General features: G+C 48.6%; 1 protein-coding gene across 3 annotated transcripts; it reads left to right on the top strand.

The window, feature by feature from the left end:
- Positions 1–967: 967 nt before the first annotated feature.
- LOC144138013 (uncharacterized) lies at positions 968–22837 on the top strand. 3 transcript variants are annotated; one of them, XM_077670050.1, is made up of 3 exons: positions 968–1158; positions 17257–17533; positions 19366–22837. In XM_077670050.1, exons 2-3 carry the CDS (start codon positions 17267–17269, stop codon positions 21199–21201), a joined length of 2103 nt encoding a protein of 700 aa, XP_077526176.1. In that variant the 5' UTR covers positions 968–1158; positions 17257–17266; the 3' UTR covers positions 21202–22837. The 3 variants fall into 3 exon arrangements, with proteins under 3 accessions (XP_077526176.1, XP_077526175.1, XP_077526177.1); XM_077670049.1 differs by lacking the exon at positions 968–1158 and adding an exon at positions 1165–1517; XM_077670051.1 differs by lacking the exon at positions 968–1158 and adding an exon at positions 5398–5513.
- Positions 22838–23600: the final 763 nt, after the last annotated feature.

Genomic DNA, 23600 nt, shown 5'->3' with positions numbered 1-23600 from the left:
TGGCGAGGAAAAGAGCATACGAGAGATCACACCGCGAACGCTGGGTGGAATATTCCCGAAGGTCGAGCTGACCGGCTCCTCACGAGGTTCAGACTCCTCACGCGGCGCATTTCCACGCGCCCACCTGTACGACGCCGGGCGCTCCTCCCGAGGCGCAAGCTCACTCGCGCTCAGCTGAGACGCCTTTTCTGGTAGCGCTGCACTGCGGAACTAAAAGCTTGAACAGCTCTGATGTTAGAAACTTCTTTGGAGGCTGGAATGGGGTTTAGTGAGTTACTGACATCATTTTATTTTAAATAAAACTAGCATTGATACACTAGTTGTACCGAATAAAACTTGGTCATATTTTGTTCTCATGGTTCCTTTAACCAACGATAACAAAATGGCGCTACGTAGCTCCAGCGTTACCACTCGCATCCCGACGGTGTTTTCTTGTTTCGTCTCATCTGCGAAGATACGCTTGTCCCCAGCCCAGATCAGCAACAGAATGCGACCGGACTGCACGCATGTAGTGGACGAACCTCACGACTAAACATCCCCGAAGCTTCAACCATATAGCGCAAAAGACGAGAGACACAGACAAGTAGACACACTCGGCGCTACTTGTCCGTGTCTCTCGTCTTTTGCGCTATATGGTTGAAAGTCATGTACCAACAAGCCCAAATTTCTACGCCCCGAAGTCGCATTGGCTCTTGTCGACGCTTATAAACGTGTCTCACAGAATCAACCACCGTACACGTTGAACGCTGCGCCGCTTGACTGCATGGCACTCCCACACGGTTCGGCGCGTTTTCCTGGACCTTACTCCCCGCCGCCGTCGGATCGCGTACTTCCACACTCGCGGGCCATGGCAGCGGCTTCCGTTACAATTGCTCCTTCGAGCGGCGAGCCGAATCAGCGCTGTACCCTGTATCGTCCCCGTCACGTATGGCTGATCGCATCATCCGGTTCCGCTGTGCATGCGCACTGCCTATCGAGCGGCCGTGCATCAGCAGTAGTTCAACCGCCGCGAGATCACGCCGATACGCGTGTTTGATCCGACTTCTTGCTGGACTAGCAGGAATGTTGCCCGAAAGCGGGTTGCCGCTGACACCGTGCGCCACGAACCACAGACGTCCATCACCATCGGCGTCGCTGAGTCATCGCGCATCGCGGCAAGTGAGAGCCAGCGCCGCTTGATTCGTATCCGTTGGTGGCCGACGTTTTGTAAAACAACGGTGGAACGAGGGATAAAAAAAGATTGCCCTATCGTCACGCGACTCGAAAGCTCGTGCGCGTACCTACGTTTGTGAAGGCCTTCGTACTGCCGCTGCGCGCGCGTACTTCCGTAGCTGCCCTCCGCGAAACACATGTTCCTAGGGCAGACGGGGCTTAGCATGGTGCTCTTGTTGTCATTGCAATCCACCGCGCAACTCTAGGCATGCTTTCATGCCGCTGTGTTGAAGCCGAGTGCGGAGTGAACGCCGCGTGCACGCCGGAGCTTCTGGCAGCTTTAAGGTAGCCTCAACCATCTTCAGGTACGTGCGGTACTTTTCAGTTGTCTCTTGTCGGGGTAGTAGTACTAGTAAAACTTTTATTGAAGCGGGAGACCGCTGGCCTAAACAGGGGAAGAGAAAAGGGGCCAAAAACGCCCGTGTTATCGAGATTTCGGCGCACGTTGAAGATCCCCAAGTGGTCGAATTTAATCCGGAGCCCTCCACTACGGCGCGCCTCATTGCCTGTGTAGCGTCGGCGCATTGACCCTCATAATCGAATCAAATAAAAATCAGGGAAGAAAAAGGGGAGAGGGTAGTTAAAACACTGGGGCAGTGGTACAGTTCTTGGATTTCACGGCGTAACTTATTGTGGAAGCTGATGAGGATTCAGTTCTTTTAAGCGCCACTCTAGAAATGAGTCAGTCCATCGCAACTGGCGGGCCAGGCAAAGTATTCCATCGCTTGTCGGACCGGTGAGGTATCCGCCCAGACAACTCGCGCCAGACCGCTATTTAGAGAATAAAATGTCATTTGGTGGATTAATTCTGCGTCAAGTTGTTGCGTATCAGGGTGCAGTTGTAGTGCCGGGAATTTTCGGTGTTTGGCAAAAGTCGGGCGTGACCACACCAGATGAGTGAGGTTTGGTGGAATGTCGACGCCTTCGTTGTTTCGGGCTCTGCGCAAGCAGGCTCGACGATGTGTGTCGAGGAAGGTTTTTTTTTTCCTTCGGCTGATCGGCTTGGGAGCGGTAATTAGTTGCGTCATGAAAGGGAGCGTAAAGAGGGAGGTCGAAGTTCGGGTGGGCTTGCGAACTGCTGGCGTTGAGGGACACTGATCCGAGGTATCTTCTGGCCTTATTAAGGTGCACTTGACGTTAAACCACACCTATGGGTACTACGAGTCTTTTTTTTTTCATCTTTTTCGTACCATTCGCATCATTCCGAGCTCGTGCAAAAGGTTGTCGATTCGTGAGATCGCTCTGCGCACGGCAGTTTAACCAAGAAATCCGTTCGATTCGTTAGTTTGTGTCTGTCACTGAGAACGTATTAAGAGACGTAATAAAACACCACTCCAAAGTGGTTACTCGTCAAGCCTAATGCCGCGATCGAATACTGTACAAACGTCCGACTAGGCAAGAAATAAATAAGTAAAACAAGGGGAGGACAAGAGCACAGCCCTGGCTTTTGTCTCCTCTGGTCCGAAGTTTGGGCTGTTATTCATTCATGTCACACCAAATTGCCTAATGTAACACCCTTGCAAGCAAATGCACCTGTTGGTAGGAATACGACTGCAGCTCAAATTGGTTGTCGGCGCTCGCGTTTAAGTCGCCTTTTCACTGTCAGCGTTTGCATGGCTGCGACAGGAGCGCAGCGAACCCAGTTCCTGTCGCGTCGACGTTATGTAACCGGGGCGGCTTCAAAGCAGCGTGCGACAAAAAGGCACAACGATAGAATAGCGCGCTTTTGTGTAATGCGAATTATTTACATTTTGCGCGTTTGCGCTGTCACTGAGCGGAAGCACTTAGGCCGGTTGGGTAAAAATGAAGACTGACTGTTCCCATACAAGACGGCACGGCCGCCAAAATGTGACTCTGTTTAGACCACTGTTAACCTTGATTGATTGGTTGATTGATTGATTGATTGATCGATTGATTGATTGATTGATTGATTGATTGATTGATTATGAGGTTAAACGCGCCGACGCTACGCATGCGATGAGGCGCGCCGTAGTGGAGGGCTCCCGATTAATTTCGACCACCTGGGGATCTTTAGCGTGTGCCGAAATCTCGAACACACGGGCGTTTTCGCTTCACGTTTATCCTTGGGGCGTGATGCTTTGCCGCTTGCTGTTTTGACGTGTCGCTGTTTCACCGTTGTGCAGTTTTTGTCGCGTGCTCTTTCGACGCCGTGCTGTGTTTACGCGTGTTGTATTATTGCGGTACGCATGTGACCGGCACGCCGCGCTCGGAAGCCGTAGTAAAGTCATAGCCTAAAGTTGTGAATTAGACAAGTTCACTCGCCGCTGCGCTAGCTCGCTACGATGTGCTTCCGTCGCAGCCGTGTAAACGTTGCAATGAAAAATTGTCGGATTCCTTGTCATCATGCTAAAAGCCATTAGGAACGACCTAAACGGGGCCCTGAAGACAAAATTCGAGTTTGAATGGTTCAGTTTTTAAAAAGGCTGCTTTGTACTGGCAGCAATGACGCCAATTTCATCGCAAATTTAAAACGAATAATGGAGGTATTAAAGGAGACACATCGAGCAGTGTTCACTCCCCAGCCACTTCATAGCTACTTTTCTATGACGTCTGAAAATCTTGCTTGGGCGATTGAACGCCGCCGACTGGTTACCTTTAAGAAACGTGACTGAGCGGTTGTAGCGTGACCTCTTGTTTCGTTTGATCTGATCACCTTAACAATAAAGTTCAATCATCACACTTTAACTTTGTTTTTATTGCTGGACCGTATTACGTCACTGTAGCGCGAAATTTTGAATACCGTAGAATCTTGATAAACGAAAATCGCTTAAACGGAATTGCCCCTTAAACGGAACTGTAGCATTCCGGTTGGTTGGTTTGGTATTCAGATAAAGTAAAAAAAAACTTTCGGTAATCGGAACTAAAATTTCCGCCTTACCGTGAAAAGGGAACCGGAAATGGAACTTCTTGTCAAACCCATAGCCACTAGCATCAGCTTTTTTAAGTTCCGGCTGTTTGTTTTTTGTTTTTGTTTTGTTTTTTAGCCTCGTAAGCCTCGTCTCGTTAGTAGTCAGCCGTGTTAGCGCGACGAAGGCAAAATCACAGTTCTTGTTCCAGTTGTTCAGTCTAGATTCAAGTTGTCGAAGTTACAGGGTTTAGTTCCTGCCGCCTCGTCCGTGCCATCGTGGTGCTATTCGTACTGCATTACCACTTTGCCGTCTTCTAAATTCGATGGCTCCTAAGCACTCGCAAAGTCGAGGCCTGAGGCATGCACACCATGCGCTTACATTAGAAGAGAAAGGTCATCATTCTTGAATTCGAAAGCGGCTGTTCGATGAATTTTCATGCATTTTTAGGGCCCAGCTAGTCATTGTTGCCAAATAAACTCTGTGAATGTTGTGCCTAAACCTATTGTAGTTTTCTTGATCTCTGAAAAACTATCAGCTACATTCACATTAAAGTGCTTCGAGTTCCGTGAAATTTCCTTTAAGAGTGTGTACGCACATAAATTTGCACTTTTTGCACATATCTCAAAGTAAACTAAGCTCCTGTTCAAGGGACCGAAAATATTAGTTCCATTCAACAGGAGCTTCGTTTACTTGGAGAGGTGTGCAAAAGTGCATATTTATGTGCGTACACACTCGTAAGGAAATTTCATGGAACTCGAAGCATTTTAATGTGAATGTAGCTGATAGTTTTTCAGAGATCAAGAAAACTACAAGTGGTTTAGGCACAACATTCACAGAGTTTATTTGGCAACAATGGCTCGCTGTGCCCTAAAAAATGCATGAAAGTACATCAAGGAGCCGCTTTAGAAGTCAATAGTGAGGACCTTCCGTTTATACGTTCCGTTTATCGAGAGTCTACTGTATTTCAAGTCTTTGTGCGTTCTTTGGTTATAAAAGCCTTTCGTTTTGAAATGAGGATTACCGAAGGCTCGTTCTATCAAATTAAAAAAAAAAAGGTTGTATTTTGTCTTCCTTCGAGAAGCAGCAACGCGGACGCTGCGTGGGCTGCGCTGAAGGTGGGACTTACCGGCTTCGTTGACCCGCGTGAAGTGTTGCGTGGTGTAGACGGAGAGTTTGCTCATCGGAAGACTGCGTGGTCTCAGGTGCTAGACGATAAAAAAAAAGCATCGTCTGAGTGCCGACCGGAGGTAGATAAGTGTATTGCCTGATGCAGCTACGACAGTAAACTTCCGAGATAAATTGCGGGAGCGTATGAAATGACATCCCTCCAGGACGAAAGCGTCGGCACCCCTCCCCTAGTGTTGGTAGAAAAATAATTGGAGTGCCTGTGCAGCTACAGGCATTCTTCTTCTCCGGGGCCATTTAAGTCCGGTGAGCAGTTTTATGTTTTGGGTTCATTTGTTTCATGCTTTATCGTTTTTTTCAGTTGTGATTAGTTTTATATAAAAAAGGAGCTGCCATGGCCATTAACACTGAATTTCAGTGCCGTGTTGTGGTTGTCTTCCTCGTGTGTCCTCGTCTAATTTTTGCTGCTACAAATTTGTCTCATTGATTTGTTCATTAAAAACTTAGTTATCCCGTACGAATGATCATACTTAGTCCTATGATGCGCGTTATCTGGGATCAGTGTCGCTTCGTCTAGCGGTGGGATAAAAAATGAGTAGCCATTTGGTGCTTTGTTTGGTGCTTGCCTCTCGTAAAAAGGTTTTTCCCGCAGAAATAATCCCACGACAGTAAATTCTATATAAAACTGTGATTGTTGTAACACCCTGATATAATCTCCGATTCGTCGACTCAAGCTGTTTTTTGGGTAGATCATGAAGCGGGTCTTGGATGTCTTACCTTCATCATTATCAGGCTGATCAGGTCCACTGCAACACGAAAGCCTCTCCGATTGATCTCCAACTGCTCCAGTCCTGCGCTGCTCGAAACCATTGTTTGCCTCTGAATTCCCTATTTCATCCTTCCGTCGTGTTATCGGCCTGCCTTTTCTTCTAGACTCGTTTCTCAGCATCCACTCGCTAAGCCTGGTGCTCCACCGGTTGTCATTTTTTTTACTGCATGACCACTTCTTGACCATGCACAAGTTTCTTTCTTTTTCTTTACTTGAACTATGCTATCGTATATTCGAATTTGTTCCCTATCCACGAAGCTCGTTTCCTGTCCCTAAGAGTTGCTCCATTCTTCGTTCCATGACTCGTTCAGCCGACCTAAGTTTGCCTTCCAGTTGTTTAGCTAGGCGCCAAGTTTCAGCTGCATAGGTCATCACCGGCAGTAGAGATTGTTTCTACATTTTTCTCTTGAGTGATAGAGGTAGCTTGCTTTTATTTCGGAGTGCTTGCCGAGTGCACCCCAGCCCATACCTATTCCGTTGATTGATTGATTGATTGATTGGTTGATTGATTGATTGATTGATTGATTGTAGGGTTTAACGCGCTGACGCAACGCAGGCGATGAGGCGCGCCGTAGTGGAGGGCTCCGGATTAATTTTGACCACCTGGGGATCTTTAACGTGCGCCGAAATCTCGCGCACACTGGCGTTTTTGCTTTTCGCCTCCATCAGAAAAGCGGCCGCCGCGGCCGGGAATCGAACCCGCGACCTCGTGCTCAGCAGCACAACACCTTAGCCGCTGAGCCACCGCGGCGGGTCATACCTATTCCGTGCCGGATGGTTGGGGTCAACACTTGTCAGAGGTTGTTATATTCTGGTACGTGTTCTAACGTTTCGTTGCATATGCTAAATACGGTACTTTCGGCGTGGTTATTCATCATTACTTTAGATTTATTAACATTTATTTCTAGCCCCACGGCCGTGCTTTCTGATTGTAGTTCCTTGAACATTTTTGCAGGTGTTCTGCAGTCTTACTCTGCAAGCATATGTCGTCTGAAAACCTGAAATGGCTCAAGCATTGTTCGTTTATCCTTAATCATGTGTGTTCCCAGTACTTAAGCTTTCTTAATACCTCCTCCAGACATGCTGTGAACAGTTTTGGTGATCTGGTATATCCCTGTCATACGCCCTTTCTGGTTGAGAACTTTTCGCTTTGCTTGTGAATGATTATCGTACATCCCTTTTATATGTCGTTTAGAAGTCTTTTGTAGATCTCTTCTACAGCTTGGTCTTTTAGTTCTTTCAGCATGGCTGCATTGTCAGAACACAGGCGCATCTAAGTGAGTTCATCTTTCGCCCAAATGTTTACAAATATTACATTAAGGTGGATGTCCGCATATCCAAAGAATATAAAGTCTCCGTCGAAGAAGCGGCTGGAATAGGGTATTTTCGAACACGCACCATAGTAGGTAAGGAGGCAAGAAAAAGCTATGAATGTTTAATAACAAAACAGTGCCGGATAAATTATGCAGCGATATAAACCAGCGGCTATAGGGTGGTATTTAAGTGAAAGTATCATAGTTATTCCGGTTGTGAAATATGCAGAGGACGTTGTAAAAATGTACACCAAGTGGGACATAACAGGCTGTGGGAGTACTTCCGAATAAAAAAAATAACGGCAGCAACGACACGTCTTTAACCACGTTGCGCTGTCCTCACTCAGCGGCGCAATAGTCATCGTCGAGCCAAGCCGCTCTGGGCGGCAGTAGAAGTCCCACTTAGCAACGTAGCAATCCTAAACAATTTCATTGTAAAACTCGGCAACGCAACCCGCAGCGCAAAACTCAAAGGAACACTCGGACGCGTTGCATTTCACATTAATGCTTTCCATTCCCAACTCGTTTGAAATGCCTACGTGTTCTAAGAGCTCTTACTAAAGCGGAGCTTTCGTGTTCTCACTGATGGCGTCGTTAACGCGAAAACGCCGCAGTGAAAGAGAAAAAGTCGTTCCGTGGCCGGAATCGAACCTGGGTCTCTCGCCTTATGAAGCCGGGGTCTATCCGAATGCTCCATTTTGAAATTTTTTTTCTTTAATGCATGGAAATTTAGAAAAAAAAATCAGATAAGACAATTAACACACAATATAAACACCAACAGAGAGCAAAGGGTAAGCACGTCAGTTTAACAAAGGTCGGTACCATTTCAAAACTCGGGCAAGCAAACGCACGCATCCAAAAGATGTAGCCACTCCGGTGGATCACTCTGCGCTGGATAAACGCTCCGTACCAACGCCGCCTGTTCCCTAAAAATGCACTTGGTCGGCCTAGGGGGTTCAGCATGCCCATCAGTCATGCGGCACTTCCACGAGCTAAACAATCCTTGGAGAACAAAAACGTCGTATGGCACCTGATTAACGTCCTCAACTGGCAAGAAGCGAATGGTGTAGGGGGTGATCTCAATGTCCTTTTTTAGTGTCCGTTGCAAAACGTCCCAGAAAAACACCGCATCACGGCACAGCACAAAACAGTGGTCAATAGTCTCTGGTTTGTAGCACAAGCGGCAATTGTCTGACCAAGGGATCGACATTCCTTTTTCGCGCAGCCATGTTTTAACTGGAAGCGTTTGCGAATGAAGCTTAATGAAAAACGTTTTGGAATTTGGCGGCACGCACATGCGCTTGACACGGTCTAAAACATTGTTCTTATGGTCCCGCAAGTATGGCCGGCGATAAAGAGGCACGGGCAATAGATTAATGAATTAGTGTTCTTGATAGCCTTCCTTGAAATACTAAACAGGTACTCCAGAGAAAACCGTGGAGTAAAGAAATGAAAATTATCCACAACTTCTTTTAGTAAACCCCATGCCGGCTTCTTGTTCACCTCACCCGTAGAAACAAGTAGAAACGGTAAATGGTAACTTATGCGCTCTTTAAGTATAGTACATAAAAGTGGATGCTCCGCCAACTTGTAGAAGAAAAACCGAGACACAAGTTGATGCACAAACAAATGCACTAACCCAACACCACCAGACGCTAAAGGAAGAAAGAATTTTTGACATGTTCGAAGTGGCTAGGAGAACGTAGGCGACAACCAAAGAATCCTCGACAAGAAAGCTTCGCGTCAACTATCGTCGTAGTTTGACGGAGCGGTGCATGTTTACTTCGAAACGAATCTCTAGCGGAGAGAAAATAGCGTGGATCGTGAAACGTAAGCCTTCAATTACAGGCAGGCATGGGGGAAGGTCAGCCATGACGATATTAAATAGCGTTGGTGACAGGAAGGAACCTTGGGGTACTCCGCCGCAGCTGCGGCTGTTTGTCACCAACTCGTATACGATATAATTGCTTTGAGAAAAATGTTAAAAAACAAGAGTATTACTGGAATAAACGTTCTCAAGCTATCTGGCGTACTATCACACTCAATTTGACTCGTAACATGCGGGCGGCCGGCGCAGCTGCTCCGCGAGCGGTGCATCGCCTTGCATCGGCGCCTTTGATAAACAGAGAGAGTTCCGCTATTCCGACAACCGTCGGCAACCCCCGTGAGCTCCATATTTTTCGCGCTCTGGATGCAGTGTCACCAACAAAAGTTTACAGCGTGAAAAAATAGAACGAATGGCGAAGAGGGATGAAACAGACAAGCGCTTGGCCGTGTCGCCATTCCTCGTCCTTCGTTCTATTTTTCGCGCTGTGAAATGGAGTACCAAGTAGACCAAACTTTCCCGTTAAGAAGTGTCGTGAATTTGCCCTGGGTAATTCAGTTTTGCGCAGCCTTGCGTCTCGAGAATGGTGATGTATGATAGTTTCGTTTCTATTGGCGCCAAATGATCGGTGGATCGGCTGTTCTAAGAAGAGCCGCTGCTATTGACTTTTTTTTACAGCGAGGTTATCTACGGTTAGTATCCGGCAGGTTATCTCTGGCAGCTGAGAGATTTAGTCAAACCCCTGGGATCGTAAAACTGCTCCACACCTTCTGCGTACAGAAAAAACTCCATAAAGATATGCAAAAAGGCCCCAGGGCCTTCATATTTTGATATAAGACTGCTCGTATGGCCCCTATAAAGATGTCTTCCAGCAATCTATTTATAGTTATGTGTGAAACCGATTTTAAGGGTATTGGTGTAAGCTTGGTCGTTGTAAGCTGGCTTTTTCACATAGTGGGTTGCACAGTGAAGCATAGCAATGTCAGGATGCAGTGTGATTACAGAAAACAGCTCCAACTCTTGTCTTGCTGAAGGCATCCCAACACAGATTACATGAGAATCAGCCGCGAAGACGACCCTACATGTCGGCGAGTTTCATTTGCTTGTCATAATTTTCACCGCCAAGTTGGAAATGTTGCTGAATAACTGTCTGCTGGCAGTATGAATGATCATATGCGGAGAAAGTATGGTTACAGGAAATGGCTGCGACTGTTGTTTAATCGGAACTATCCCGAAACCAATTATGACAATTAGCCAGTAAGACTACTCTAACATTAGTCACCATCCATGGCTTCGCTCGTCATCCTTCTTAAATAAGCATTTTTTTAGAAAGCTTTGTCGTTGATCAGATCGCAAATGTTTTTTTAAATGTGTCAGCCATATTTAGCCGTAAATTTCAATTGCAAACTTCATCACACTAAAATAATTTACAGTTAACGCATTGCGTCTAAAAAGTTTACTGGTTTGAGTAGCTTATGTTATTGTCTGCCGGCTATGATGCAACAGCAATGGAAACACGCTATAACAGTAACTTTTGCTAAAAACAGCGAACAAAGACGAAGTGCGTCAGTAGCGCGCTGTGCCACCCTGAGTAGCAATCACACGTTGTTGGATTCTTGATGGATGCATAATGAGCCTCAACATAGCCTCTGTCCGCATTAATGCAAGTCTATGCTCGCATTCCACAAGCCATCCGCTGAAGCCTTATGCAGTCCTTCTTTCGAATGGGCCACCTTCGTCCTTCCCAGCACAGGCTCGATGGTGCTGACGCCGGCACCTTTAGGGTTATTGAATTTGGCGCACACCGCGGTCAGTCAAGTTTCAAATCACTTTTCCGGGAACGGGCCGTCCAAAACGTAGAATCATAACATATTCTATTATAGGTGAATATACGTCTCTGCATTAAGGGAGCCTTCAATTAGGAGAAGTGTGAGAGTCCATCCTTGGACAAGACTGCCCGTATACGCTGTGGGATATTTGAGGGGTTCCTCTGGGACCTTGCCAGCACTCTGGGGTAGGCCCCCACGCTACCTCCCGGCGTGTCAACCACGCGGGCTCCCATGGCTACGGCAGCCCAGCGAGGTTCGCCGATACGAGAACACAGTAGACAGTAGTGCCGAAGCACAGCCGTTTATTTGGGGAATCCCAAAGCATGCGAGCACAAGGCTCGACGGCGTTCACGAATCACGCCGTCCGGGTCGTGACCGCGAACGGGAGGCAGGCACTCACGGCGCGCGACAAACAAAGCTCCCACCTGAGATGCATGTATCCATCACCGCCGCGTTCCGCCGATCTCGCCCCAACCGGGTCTCCGACGAGACTCTCCCGACTCCCGTGCGCGCACGTTCGCGCCGCCCGCGCCCGCGCGCCTATCCCCGCACACATCGGTGGCGCCATCTCTCGGGGGACGCCGACGAACCAGCGGAGCGCCGGACCGGTTTCAGCGCACAAGCGTCTCTCCCGAAGCGCGCGCTGGCTCGGGATCGCAGGTCGCGGTTCTCCACGATTCCCACAACGCTTAATGCAGTCCTTCCGCTTGTGGCCACTTCTATGTATTGAGGCTTCTACCGAGCGTTGACACGACGCCTGACGCGGCGTTTATGGTTCGAGGAGATGACAAGTGTCGATTCATCGGAGGAGACGACATGCTTCCAGTTGTCGGCGCTCCAGGTGCTGTTACTCTGTAGCCTTCCTCAGGCGTGCTATTTTGTTTTCGTTGGTCGGAAGAGGCTTTTGCACGGCGACAAGGCTCCTCAATCCAGCTTCAGCTAACCTTCTCTTGACAGTAGGCACCGAAGCTGAAACACCTGCAAGTTCGGTACGCTGCTGCGCAGTGCTGAACGGATTGGCGCAAGCCTCGGCGACGAAGTCTTCGTCTTTATTGGCGCGGGTAGCGCGAGGGCGACTATCATGGTGGCCGCCGGAAATACATTCATCGTTTCTCCATGCCGGAGTAATTCTATTAACAGTGTTGGTTTATCTGCCTGTTAACCTGGCCGATTTCACGCTGAGTATAAGATTTCACACACGATTGCCCAATCCGGACACGTTCGGCTTGAGCAACTCTTGACATAGCGACCAGTTGAGAGGCAGTGAAAATAACACTACAGCCTAAAGAGACCCCGAAACAGGGGCATAAATAGTGGCTTTAGTGCTTTCTTCTCGCCTATCGTCTTGCAGTGTGATGTGACGCTCTGACAAACATTGAGGGGGACCCCAGCTGTTCGTTTAAAGGAGACGTTATTCGTACTTTTTTTATTCATAGCACGTTGTTTTTACAGCACTTGTATGTTTTTATCCTGCATTACCACGTAGGGAGCGGATAATTAGAGTTCAATAGGAGAGGCCATTGTCCTGCTGTGGGCGCAGACATGATGATGATGATGACATAGACCGTGCAGTGACCCATCAGTGATGCAGTTGAACTTATGACGCTTTTCTTAGCGTGATGTATTGTCAGAATTAAGAGCAGAAGCAGTAACTAAGTAAACACCACCAGCCTGCGTTGTATATACAAATATTTTATATAGTGATTAAGGTTGGAAATTTTCGACATTTCGCAATGACCGTTTATGGATAAACTTAGAGACTTTCGCAAATGCGTATCAATGCATTGTAGCCAGAGTGGTATAACCGGTTATCACTCGACATGCACTAAGCCATCGAAAACACTTAAGATGTAGCAGCAAAGGAAGGCAACGAGCAATGGAACTCACGGGGGTTGCCGATGATTATCGGAATAAATGAACCCTCTGTTATTACTTCTCGAATGCTGCACGGCAAGGCGCCACGTCACCTCGCGGAGCAGCCGCGGCGGCCGCTCGCATGTTGCGAAATAAATTGAGCGCGATATAACTTAGCACGAGTTCTAATCAGAAACACCACAATTCTCTTTGAACTCAACGAGTTCTAATGCAAGGACACAAGCTGCTTAAGAAAACTCACTGAGGTACGTACAGATAGCTTGCACCGACGTCACTGTAGCTGCCATGTTGGTGCACCGCGGGCACAAAGGTGACTTTTGTACAGTTGTGAAGTTTTCAACTTTTATCTTATCTCCCTGATGGCCTGAAGGTCCAACGAGACGGAAGATTCAATCGGTCAGATGATTATCCAGATGAAAGATCCAGAGAGACAGGAGGTCCAATGAGCGCTTGTCTTGTCTTCTCTTCCTTGTGTATCTTCGTCTTCGTGCGCTGTTAAAACCTTCCCTAATATCCACCGAGACGGAAGATCCACGGAGACAGAAGATGAATGGAGCCTGAATGTCCAATGAGATGAAAGATTTACCAAGGCAGAAGGACCGCTGTTGGAACTTTAGTCTCGTTAGATGGGGTCTCGTGGAACCTTCTGGCATGCCATCCACTCATCTCTCGCAGCGCTGAGGAAGCTAAGAGCGATGCTCCAGAAAGGACCCGCCGCGGTGGCTCAGAGGCTAAGGCGTTGTGCTGCTGAGCGTGAGAATGCGGGTTCGATTCCCGACCGCGGCGGCCGCTTTTCTGATGGAGGCGAAAAGCAAAAGCTCCCGTGTGGGCGAGATATCGGCACACGTTAAAAATCCCCAGTTGGTCGAAATTAATCCGGAGCCCTCCAGTACGGCGCACCTCTTCGCCTGTGTAGCGTCGGCCATCCCGCACCAAAAAGGGCAGTAGGGAGATCATGTAGAAGACATGTGTTGTGTTTTGCACTTGCAGCTACACTTGCCATGGCTCGGTTAGCCAACCTTTAGGCTGAAGTTACGTACTTTGCAATACTGTCGCATGCAACACAACACACAATAATAATTCAAGTCATAACTCCAAGCTTTTCGCTTCTCGCGGCCTGATTAGTCAACTTCATGAGGCCCAACCAGATCTTACTGTATCAGTCGCATGTTGTGTACCACGTTTTCTGTACCACGTTTTCTCGCATATAGTCATGCACATTCAGCGGGCGCTTCGTTCTGTACGTCCTCGTAGCATCTCTTATGACTTTCCGGTCACATGTGGGGGGAGCGCGGTCTATATAGTGCCGGCGTCCGTTGCCCAATGCAATGGGGGTCCTTCCTTTATTCTATTGCTGCTTTGCGAATTTGGGCTCACTGGTAAAGCTAGCTGCGCTGGCGCACCAAACGACTGTACGTCAGCGACGCCAACTTCTCCGTGACAATTTACAAGTTATTTGCAGACTCCGAGCAGAAGACTCCATAAGCGCGGGGTGAGCCTTGCTATTGGATCTCCTCGTGATTGGTATTGCGTATTAAGTACCGAAGTCTGGATACAAGCACCACGACCGTAGCCTGCTGCAGGCGAAACGCTTGATGCTCGTGAAGGCACTGGCATGGTGTCTGTATCACTTACGATGGACGGATTTTGTAGCTCAAGGACAACAAACGCAAACTCTGCGGTGTCCTTGGGGATATGACGGACCTCGTGTCTGTCGTATCTGGGCTGACATGTATGACCTGGCGGCAGGGAGCAAGGACATTGACGATATACGACACGTACGTCTAGGAGGGGTGCTGCAAGTGGGTTTCAGGTTTTCTGTTTCCTTCATTTGGGCGAGTGGATGGTGTAGCAAAGATTTGGCGCAGCTGCTGCTCCGTGAAGTTTGGCCCAACCAGTTATGCTGTCCTCGAGGTTATGAATCCACGTCTTGGCGATGTCAGACAGGCAGAAACAACGTTGTGAAGCTTGAAAGCATCATCTTACCCGTTACACTCACTGACACGGTTGTACTTATCGAGCCACTTCCCGACGCCGTCAGCCCGAAGGTCAGCATAGGCGGACAAGTCACTCTGGCTGCTGGTAGCCATTCACTCCGACGAGGCAGGAGCAGCAATATTCGGCACGCGGTTTTGCTCCATCGGATGGGTTTTCTGCGGAGCGTAGCTGGCGAAGAGGAGCTCCAGATGTGTAGCTGCCATGGGCCAGGTAGACGCTGGGATCACAGTCAGCCTCCACAACCTGTAAGAAAGTAGGTTCCACACAAGTTAGTAGCGGATCCAACGGTTGCTTGCTGCACTCAGCCCGTCTATGTCTCAATTGAACAACGAACGGCCCGTGATGGTGACCACGTATCGATAGGGATTATAATGGGTGTGTGGAGGTGAGTGATTCTGCGATGCAAAAATTAGTTGGTAATGATATATATATATATCATTCGACATGTAATCGAAAGGCGTGGGTTCGGTCCCCACTCTGGGCGCGTGTTTTTCTTTTAAATGCATAGCATTTTAGTAACTCACAATGTCACGCGGCGTTGGCGTGCGCTGTCGTAGTCCGCATGCGCGCCTTGTCGTAGTCCGCGTCCGCAGCCAGGAAGAAATAACAGTTTCCGGCGCCCGGTTTCGAACCCATGACGCCGCGGGCGGAACGCAAGGTGCCCGGCGCACAACCGACCGAGCCACGAAACCGACACAGATTTCGATGCACCGAACGCGCCTTATATCCTTCACTCATTTCTCGTTTGTTTCGAAAGCGCCACAAGTTGTCCCGCGCTTCCAAAAGATGGCGACACGGGTCCCGCGATCAAGAGATACGACTTGCCGGCGCACCCCCTCGGAAATGCTGTGCATTTGATCGTGCCCCTCGCGAGGGGGATGTTGGTGGGACATTGCCGCCTTTTCTTTCTTTCTTCTGTATATTAAAAAAAATGTTTACTTCATTAACCGTAGTGAAAAAGAAAAGAGCCCAACCACACCCCTATGCCTCCTTTCGCGTTGTAGACTGCTGACCTATCTTTCTGTATTTCCTCAACGAGCCCCTCATTCCCTTATTATATTATTCTGCGAAAGCCTAGCGAGGGTCTCGGTTCTGGCAGCCTTGATGCCGAGGTAGCATAAGAGGGCTTCCCGCCAGTTACCCGCTCATGACAGGCTGTAGACGTTTGAGTCACGCCCCGGGGGTTGAAAAGAAGGTCCCCTTCTCCCCGTGTAGTCAGAGTGGCGCTGGCTACCACCCTCAAGCGTCAGATACAATTCTAGTAAAAATATAAATAGCCCAGAAAGTGAAGGAGAACACAGTCGCCCAGATAGCCGAATTGGTAAGGCATTCGACATGTAATCGAAAGGCGTGGGTTCGGTCCCCACTCTGGGCGCGTGTTCTTCTTTCTTTCTTCTCTATATTTAAAAAAAAATGTTTACTTCATTAACCGTAGTGAAAAAAAAAGAGCCCAACCACACCCCTATGCCTCCTTTGGCGTTGTAGACTGCTGACCTATCTTTCTGTATATATATATATATATATATATATATATATATATATATATATATATATATATATATATATATATATATAGGTGCCTTATTGCACCGAATGAGGTGATTGTCATTTTTTAAATGCATAGCATTTTAGTAACTCACAATGTCACGCGGCGTTGGCGTGCGCTGTCGTAGTCCGCAAGCGCGCCTTGTCGTAGTCCGCGTCCGCAGCCAGGAAGAAATAACAGTTTCCGGCGCCCGGTTTCGAACCCATGACGCCGCGGGCGGAACGCAAGGTGCCCGGCGCACAACCGACCGAGCCACGAAACCGACACAGATTTCGATGCACCGAACGCGCCTTATATCCTTCACTCATTTCTCGTTTGTTTGTGATACAGGCATAAAGAAATCAAAATCAAGAAAAAATCCACCGTGATCAATAGCGGGAAGCGTGTTTCCCGCTCCATTGCATGGAGAAAGTTGGACAATGGTGGCTAAACAAGAGACAAAACTGTCCGCAAGCTAGCACCCTCAGTCCAGTGCGATTGTTTCGACAAGAGCTTGCCGCCAACAGACTTGCCCTGACGAAGGCAAGTCTCCTTGTAAAAACATCGGCACCCGACTGAGGCTGCTACCTTCTCCAAAGTTTTGTCCCGTACGTACGGGCATGTGTGTGTGGGTACGTATGGCTTGCGCGTGACGCCGCGACAGCCCTTTCCGGAGCGCTGCTCTCAACTTTCTCAGCGCTGCTGCAGGTTAGAGGTCCTGACATCGCGCGCGCGTGCACCGTCATGGCCGCTACAGTGACGTCAGTGCAAGCATGTGTACGCAGATTTATACAAAGTGTGTGTGCATGTGTCTTATATACTCACTCCAACCTGTCTGTTGTATGATGATGCCAGGCACGGGGCCATGACGCGTCGGAAGAAGGCGCACCAGGGGCTCCTCATCGCGCTTCCCTGCCTGGGGACCCTGCTGCTGATAGCGTCGGCGCCGTGGCGCCTCGTCGGCCGCGGGGGCTCGGTGCCGGCTGAGTTCCTCACGCACCGCTACTGGAACTACGATCCGGAAGCTCAGGAGCCCAGGGACCCGCGCCAGAGCTGCTCCCTGCCCGCGCTGCACCCCTTCCACCCGGCCGTGTGGCCCTACCTCAACCCCGTCACGCCAGTCGTCTGCAAGGTATACATTACACACGTGCACGCCGTGGGAACAGGCGCGGTACCAAAGGGACGGAGGGATGAATCGACACCGACCCCTGCGCGTGTTGTGTTGTAGACATGAACCGTAAAAAATGCAAAAGAATAAAATGGGAAAAGATGTATGGACTAAGTCATTATGGTGGGAAAAGGCAGAGGGACGACAGGCTGTGCGTTTCTTACTGGTCCCTGTTAGCTTAGTCCTCTAAGTTTGAGAGGCCAGACGCACAGGCTTGACGCCAGGCGTTTATTCGGCGACCAGCGTCCCGACCGCGCACACCTAATCACGGCGATGATGACTGGGGTTGAATGATGATGATAGTATTCGATTGTCGCTGGGCGGCGACGATGGTCGGTCCGCAGTGTGGAAGGATTAGGATCGAGCAGACGCTCACAAAATTTCCCCCCTCGTTACCACTTGCACATAAAACAAAAAGATAGGCAGGATTCATAAAATCTGATGTTTATTTATGGAGAAAAGTTTTATTGAAACGACCAAGCGACTGTCCCTCCGTGTGGAAGGTGTCCTTACTCCGAGATACCGTGACTTCTGCTAAAAGTCCTCGCCCATGCCACCAGGGTGCCGGAATCCGTACTGGCCAGGGAAAAAGCCCTCCATTGGTTGATAGAAGGGGAGGAATCTCAAAGGCACAGGGATTTTCTGGCATTCAAACACGGTATGGTAGAGTTTCAAGTTGAGGAAAGTGGTGACAGAGTAATTGGTATTGGGCAGGGAAGGCAAAATGGAGGCAAGTTGGGTAGATATGAAAACCTTGTATCGCAGTGCTCCCATAGTAATTTAAAGATGAGCATCCGGATACTAGAATGGATGCCGAGAGGAGACTATAATCGGGTACAACTTAAGGACGGCAGCGGAAGTTAAGTTGCCGCTGTGCCTCATAATCGCCGCCGGATGTTACTCCGCGCGCTGCAAATAGTGCGTTACTGGGAATATTTTGAACATGGCACGAGCCGTTTCCGTGATTTCTCGGACTTAATATGCTTATAAAGTACCGCAGCGACGACAAACAACGTGAGAAAAGGCTGACGATATCCCGAATTCATAGCAATCTCCTTTCAAAACGCGCGCTCGTTCATATCTGAGACCGACACTTAGGGGGAGGGATACCGTACATGAGTCATTGCCGTTCTTAACTTGTTCCCGAGTATAGAAGTAGGGTAAGGCAAACAAGTTAGATGGGATGATGAAATAAGAAAATTGTGGCATAAAACACATTTGGAAGTCTACTTGATGCGCTGTCCTGCGGCAGGGAAAATAGTCTTTATAAGCGGCTGCTGCTGCTGCTACTTCCACTACTACTAGTACTGGTAGTCGTAATAGTACTACTACTACTACTACTACTACAACTACTACTACTACTGAGGATGATGATGACAATGATGATGATGATGAATGTAGATATCTGTTTTCGGTCACTTAAACAGTACGGCACTGTATCAGGCCTGTTTTATGTTGAAGACGCACTTGTTAAGAACTTTCAGTCTAATAAATTCACCTGATAGGGTTAGTTACCGTTAAGACTAGCGTATTTCAATGTTAAATGAGCACAGATATACTGCACGCGCCCAATGTTATTGTGCGACGCTCATTCCCTTAGCTATGATGGTATGAAATAAACACATTCACAGGAACTGGCCAGCAAGGACTGAATAATTCAAAATAAATTCAATTCAATTCTGTTTTTTTCCTTTGGTAGGAGGGGCTGGAGCTAAAAGCTGTGTATCAAGCTTGGCAGAGGCTCCAGCTCCAGCAGCAGGCTTGTCCTAATGCATACCTTTTTAAACTTTATCCAGGTTCGCCAGCCCTGGTTGACGTACGTCGACGCAGACGGTAACCTCCGCTTCAACGCTTCGTCCGGTTACACTTTATCGAACCTTCGCTGCAGTTACAAGCCCATCCGACGCGTTACTGACGACAAGATCACCTACGGCCGGGACATTCCCTTCACCGCGGACAGAACGCCCATCAACGACGACGTGATCTCCGTGAGTTGCAGCAATTTTTTGAAGTGGCCCGTGTACATGAACGTCCACGCAGTGGCAGTGCGACGTGCCGTTCCAACTGACCCGACAGTGGGGCTACCAAACTCGCGTACCGACGAGAACAAAAAACGTACTGCCAAGTCGCCGACCCCCACACACCCGCGCAAACTTGAAACGGGAAAACCTGCACAGCTACCCAACGTCTTCGTCTTTGGATTGGACTCTGTCTCGCGCCTCTCCATGATGCGGTTCCTACCCAAGACGTACGACTATCTCGTCGGGCAGCTAGGTGCTGTCGTGTTTCGAGGTATGAACAAGGTAGGGGATAACACGTTTCCGAATCTGCTGGCGCTCTTGACGGGGCAGCAAGCCGACCGCATCGTGAAGCCTGGACAGAGGGACAAACTGTACGACGACGTCCACATCGTGTGGCAAGATTTTCGGCGCGCGGGCTACGAAACGCTCTTCGCCGAAGACTTCCCAGCATTTGCCCTGTTCAACTACCTCGCACGTGGATTCACCGAGCCTCCCACCGACTACTACCTCCGACCTTTCTGGCTAGCCGTCTACGAATCGTACCTGCTAATGTCGAGTTCCGCCCTCTGCTTCGGGAACACGCCAAAGCACACTCTACAACTCGACTACCTGAGGCGGTACTTCGATAGCCGTAACGCCAGCAGTGGCCGAGAGAGACCCTTCTTTGCGTTTTCCTACCTCGTCGAAATCAGCCACGATTTTTCTCAGCAAGTCGGGGCAGTCGACGACGACTTCGTGGAGTTCCTCTCGTACCTCAACTCTGGAGGTCACCTGGAGAACACGTTCCTCATCTTCCTCTCGGACCACGGGCATCGGTTCGACTCCATCCGGTCGACCTTTGTGGGGCGTATAGAAGAACGTCTGCCTTTCTTTGCTCTGAAGCTGCCAGGCGGCTCCAGCTGGCTCGAATCCAGGCGTGGGGCCGCATCCGAGTCAACGCTGTCCCGGCTAAACCTGTCGGAGATTGAGTCCAACCTCCGGTCGAACTCTGGCCGTCTAACGACTCCGTTCGACACCTACGAGACGCTCCGCGATATTGCCTCGTTTGGAAGCCGAGGAGTGCTCGAAGACGAAGACGATTCGCCCTTTGGCATCAGCCTCTTGGACGAGGTTCCGCGAGACAGGACTTGCGATAAGGCCGGTGTTCCGCCCGACTACTGTTCCTGCGGTTCCGAGGTGCCTATCGAGCTGAACAGCCCGCTGGTATGGAAAGCTGCCAATGCGCTCGTCGGAAAAGTCAACGATCTTTTGACGAAGTTCGACGAGGCCGTCATGGGCCGCTGTGCCAAGCTCAGCTTACGGCGCGTGCATGACGCGCAAGAACTCTTGGTCTCTGAGGATGCGAAGAACACTGGTGACGGTACGCGTCGGTTGAGGGTCACGGTCGAGGTCGTACCCAGCGCGGCCATGTTGGAAGGCATGATGCTTGTTAGCGGCGAAGAAGAGTTGTTCGATGTGTCTGAGGACATTAGCCGCATCAACAAGTACGGCAACCAGTCGCACTGCATACGCCATGAGGTGCTGCGGAAGTTCTGCTACTGCCTTGCGGAAAAGCCGAGGAATAAAGCGGGCGTTGATACTGAGGACCCGAACGGTATTCTTGTCATTTAGACAAAAAAAAGGAAGAAAGTTTCGATTGGAAGGATGAAACCTCCGCGAGCAGGAGGAGGAATAAATTTGTTGAGAGCGCAAATGCCTTAATTGGGAGCGGAAGATTTTTTGTTCAGAAACAAGATCGTTTCGTTAGAAAAGCAGGACATTTTGCTAACATCGCAGTAATGTTGACTTGAGCTTCGTTGAGGCCGAGCGATGTTTAGTTGGTAACGAAAACGTTTTGTTGTCCTGTTAACAGCGCAGAATGTTTACTCAAATATCTTTGAGAACAAAGAAAGTTTAGAATGTTTCGTTGGGAACTAAATATGTTTCATTGATGAGGAAGAATGTTTCGTTACAAAAATTCTTTTACAACCTATGAGCGTTCCGTTCTGAACGAAGAATGGTTAATATATGCAAGGACTGCGTTATTCCGGGAAATAATCTTTTTGTTAAAAAAAGGATTATTTAAAATGCGGAGGAACGTTTTCGCGAACCAGTGGCGTGTCAGGATAAAAAAAAGTATGCTTTGTAAAAGGCGATGCTTGTCTCGTCAATCAAGCACATAATTCCACGGAGCGATGTTCTAGAACAAACGAAAAGGGTCCGTTGTGAAGGTGCAACTTTTCGTTCTAAATAATTCCTCTTTACGGAATATTCTGTCCAAACTAATCGGATTTTGTTACAAAATAGTACCGTTAGGTTACAAGTGACGAATGTATGTGCAGTTCTAGAAAACGTTTGCTCTGGACTAGGCAAGTCCATCAGTAAATTTGTGTTACGTGAAGAAACTTGCATTTTAATCGAATGAAAGCATTGCTTGGAAGAAAGTTAAAATTTGAAGCCTAATAAGGTACGTTTTTAAACCAAAGGTTCGTTCTCCACATAGTGCAAATGGGAACGACGCATGGTTGGGACCAAAAGCTGCGAATAATGTTCTTCCGCAGTCACGACAAAGATTTTTTTGAACACCTCGCTGCAATCTGTAAGCTCCATTTTCCGAACATCAACGCCGCTGGCTTGCGAACATGAAGTGCTGCTGCAGCTACAACTGCTCAAACTGTGAGGATATATACCATTGTGTTCAGTGATCCCAAGGTTGCGCTGCCTGCAAAGACTGGTGTCATCATCATGGACGTTTGCTAGACGTGTCGCGTTGACTACTACTACTTTCGGAGGTGAAAACATGCGATGTTGTGTTGAGAACGACAGTGACCGACGACCAGAGGAAAAGTGACATCAGTGCTGTGTGGCCCGTGACTCAACGGTGCGGTCCTGGTCTGTGCTTGGTGTGTGTGCTCTCAAGAGCTGGAAACAGCTTCACTTACGTGGAAGGACATAACCTGGATCCGTTTGTCTCTACGTACTCGAACTTGTACAGTGACACATTCAACCTTGTTGAACCCTCGAAAAAATACGCGCGTCGTGATCTCTCCTCCTGGTCCAGCAGGGGTGCCCTTGTATACGAAAGAATTCTTACGTCGTGCATATCCTTTTTTTTTGTGGATGGAGCTCTCGGCTATGAAGCACGGGGATGTTAGATTATTTATTTGGTTCACAATGACAAAAAAAATTCGATTGCGCGGGTCGTCACCGCTTGAAGCGTGCGTCCGCACAATAAATAAAAGGGCGGAGAAAACCAACTAGCCCCATACCTGTGCGTTTTGTCTTCGTCTTGCACTATTTTTAATGGGACTGTTTAGACTTTGTGTTTCAACGGGGTGCGTTTCATTCAGAAGGACAAACGTTATTGCTTCAAGGAACTGGCAGCAAGGGCTACGCCGTCTCCCCGAAGTGTGCCTGAGATGCCTCCTGTATGTTAATAAATTTTTATACCTTAAGGGTTGCTCAGTAGATAATCTTCAAGTACCGGAATTTAAAACACTTCTTGAATGACAAGATACCGGGGCGATGCGCGTGAGCTGAAAACGATTTGATAAATGTACCGTTTAACTATAGCGGTAGTGACAGGGCGAACGTGCTGAATGGTGAAACACCACGTGCGGCAGAAATATTATTGGATGGGTTTAAGCCACATTTCTGTGTTAGAAGCACCAAAAAGAGTTTCGGAATGATGACAGGAGAGAGCTGTACCTGGAACAAGTGATATAGAGGGCGGCCTCCCAGCGCTGCTCGCTGTTGATGGTAAGGAGGATAGGATAGGACCGTAGCCTGGATAGTGGGGTGCTAACACAGACCCATATAATTTCGGACAGTAATGCGTGAGGGAGAGAACAACTCATGCATGCATCTATGTTGATGTCAGGCAAGGTCGCGGACATGATGGCAGGGGTGAGGAAGGAGCGGGTCTGAAGCTGGCAATAGGTGACCTCTAAGAGTCTCGTTGGAGATGGGCAAGGAGGGGGAAAACCTGTACGCTTCAAACGGTAATGGGTGAGGATGTCTCCTCATGTGTG

Source organism: Haemaphysalis longicornis, unplaced genomic scaffold (genome assembly GCF_048455015.1).
Source record: "Haemaphysalis longicornis isolate Haplotype H1 unplaced genomic scaffold, Haemaphysalis longicornis Haplotype H1 scaffold_5, whole genome shotgun sequence".
In the NCBI taxonomy this organism is placed as follows: Eukaryota; Metazoa; Arthropoda; class Arachnida; order Ixodida; family Ixodidae; genus Haemaphysalis; species Haemaphysalis longicornis.
This window is presented reverse-complemented; position numbering and strand designations above follow the sequence as displayed.

Coding starts and splice junctions, on each gene's coding strand:
- LOC144138013 (XM_077670050.1), top strand. CDS start 17,267: ATGACGCGTCGGAAGAAGGCGCACCAGGGGCTCCTCATCGCGCTTCCC. Junction 17,534..19,365: donor TCACGCCAGTCGTCTGCAAG/GTATACATTACA, acceptor AACTTTATCCAG/GTTCGCCAGCCCTGGTTGAC.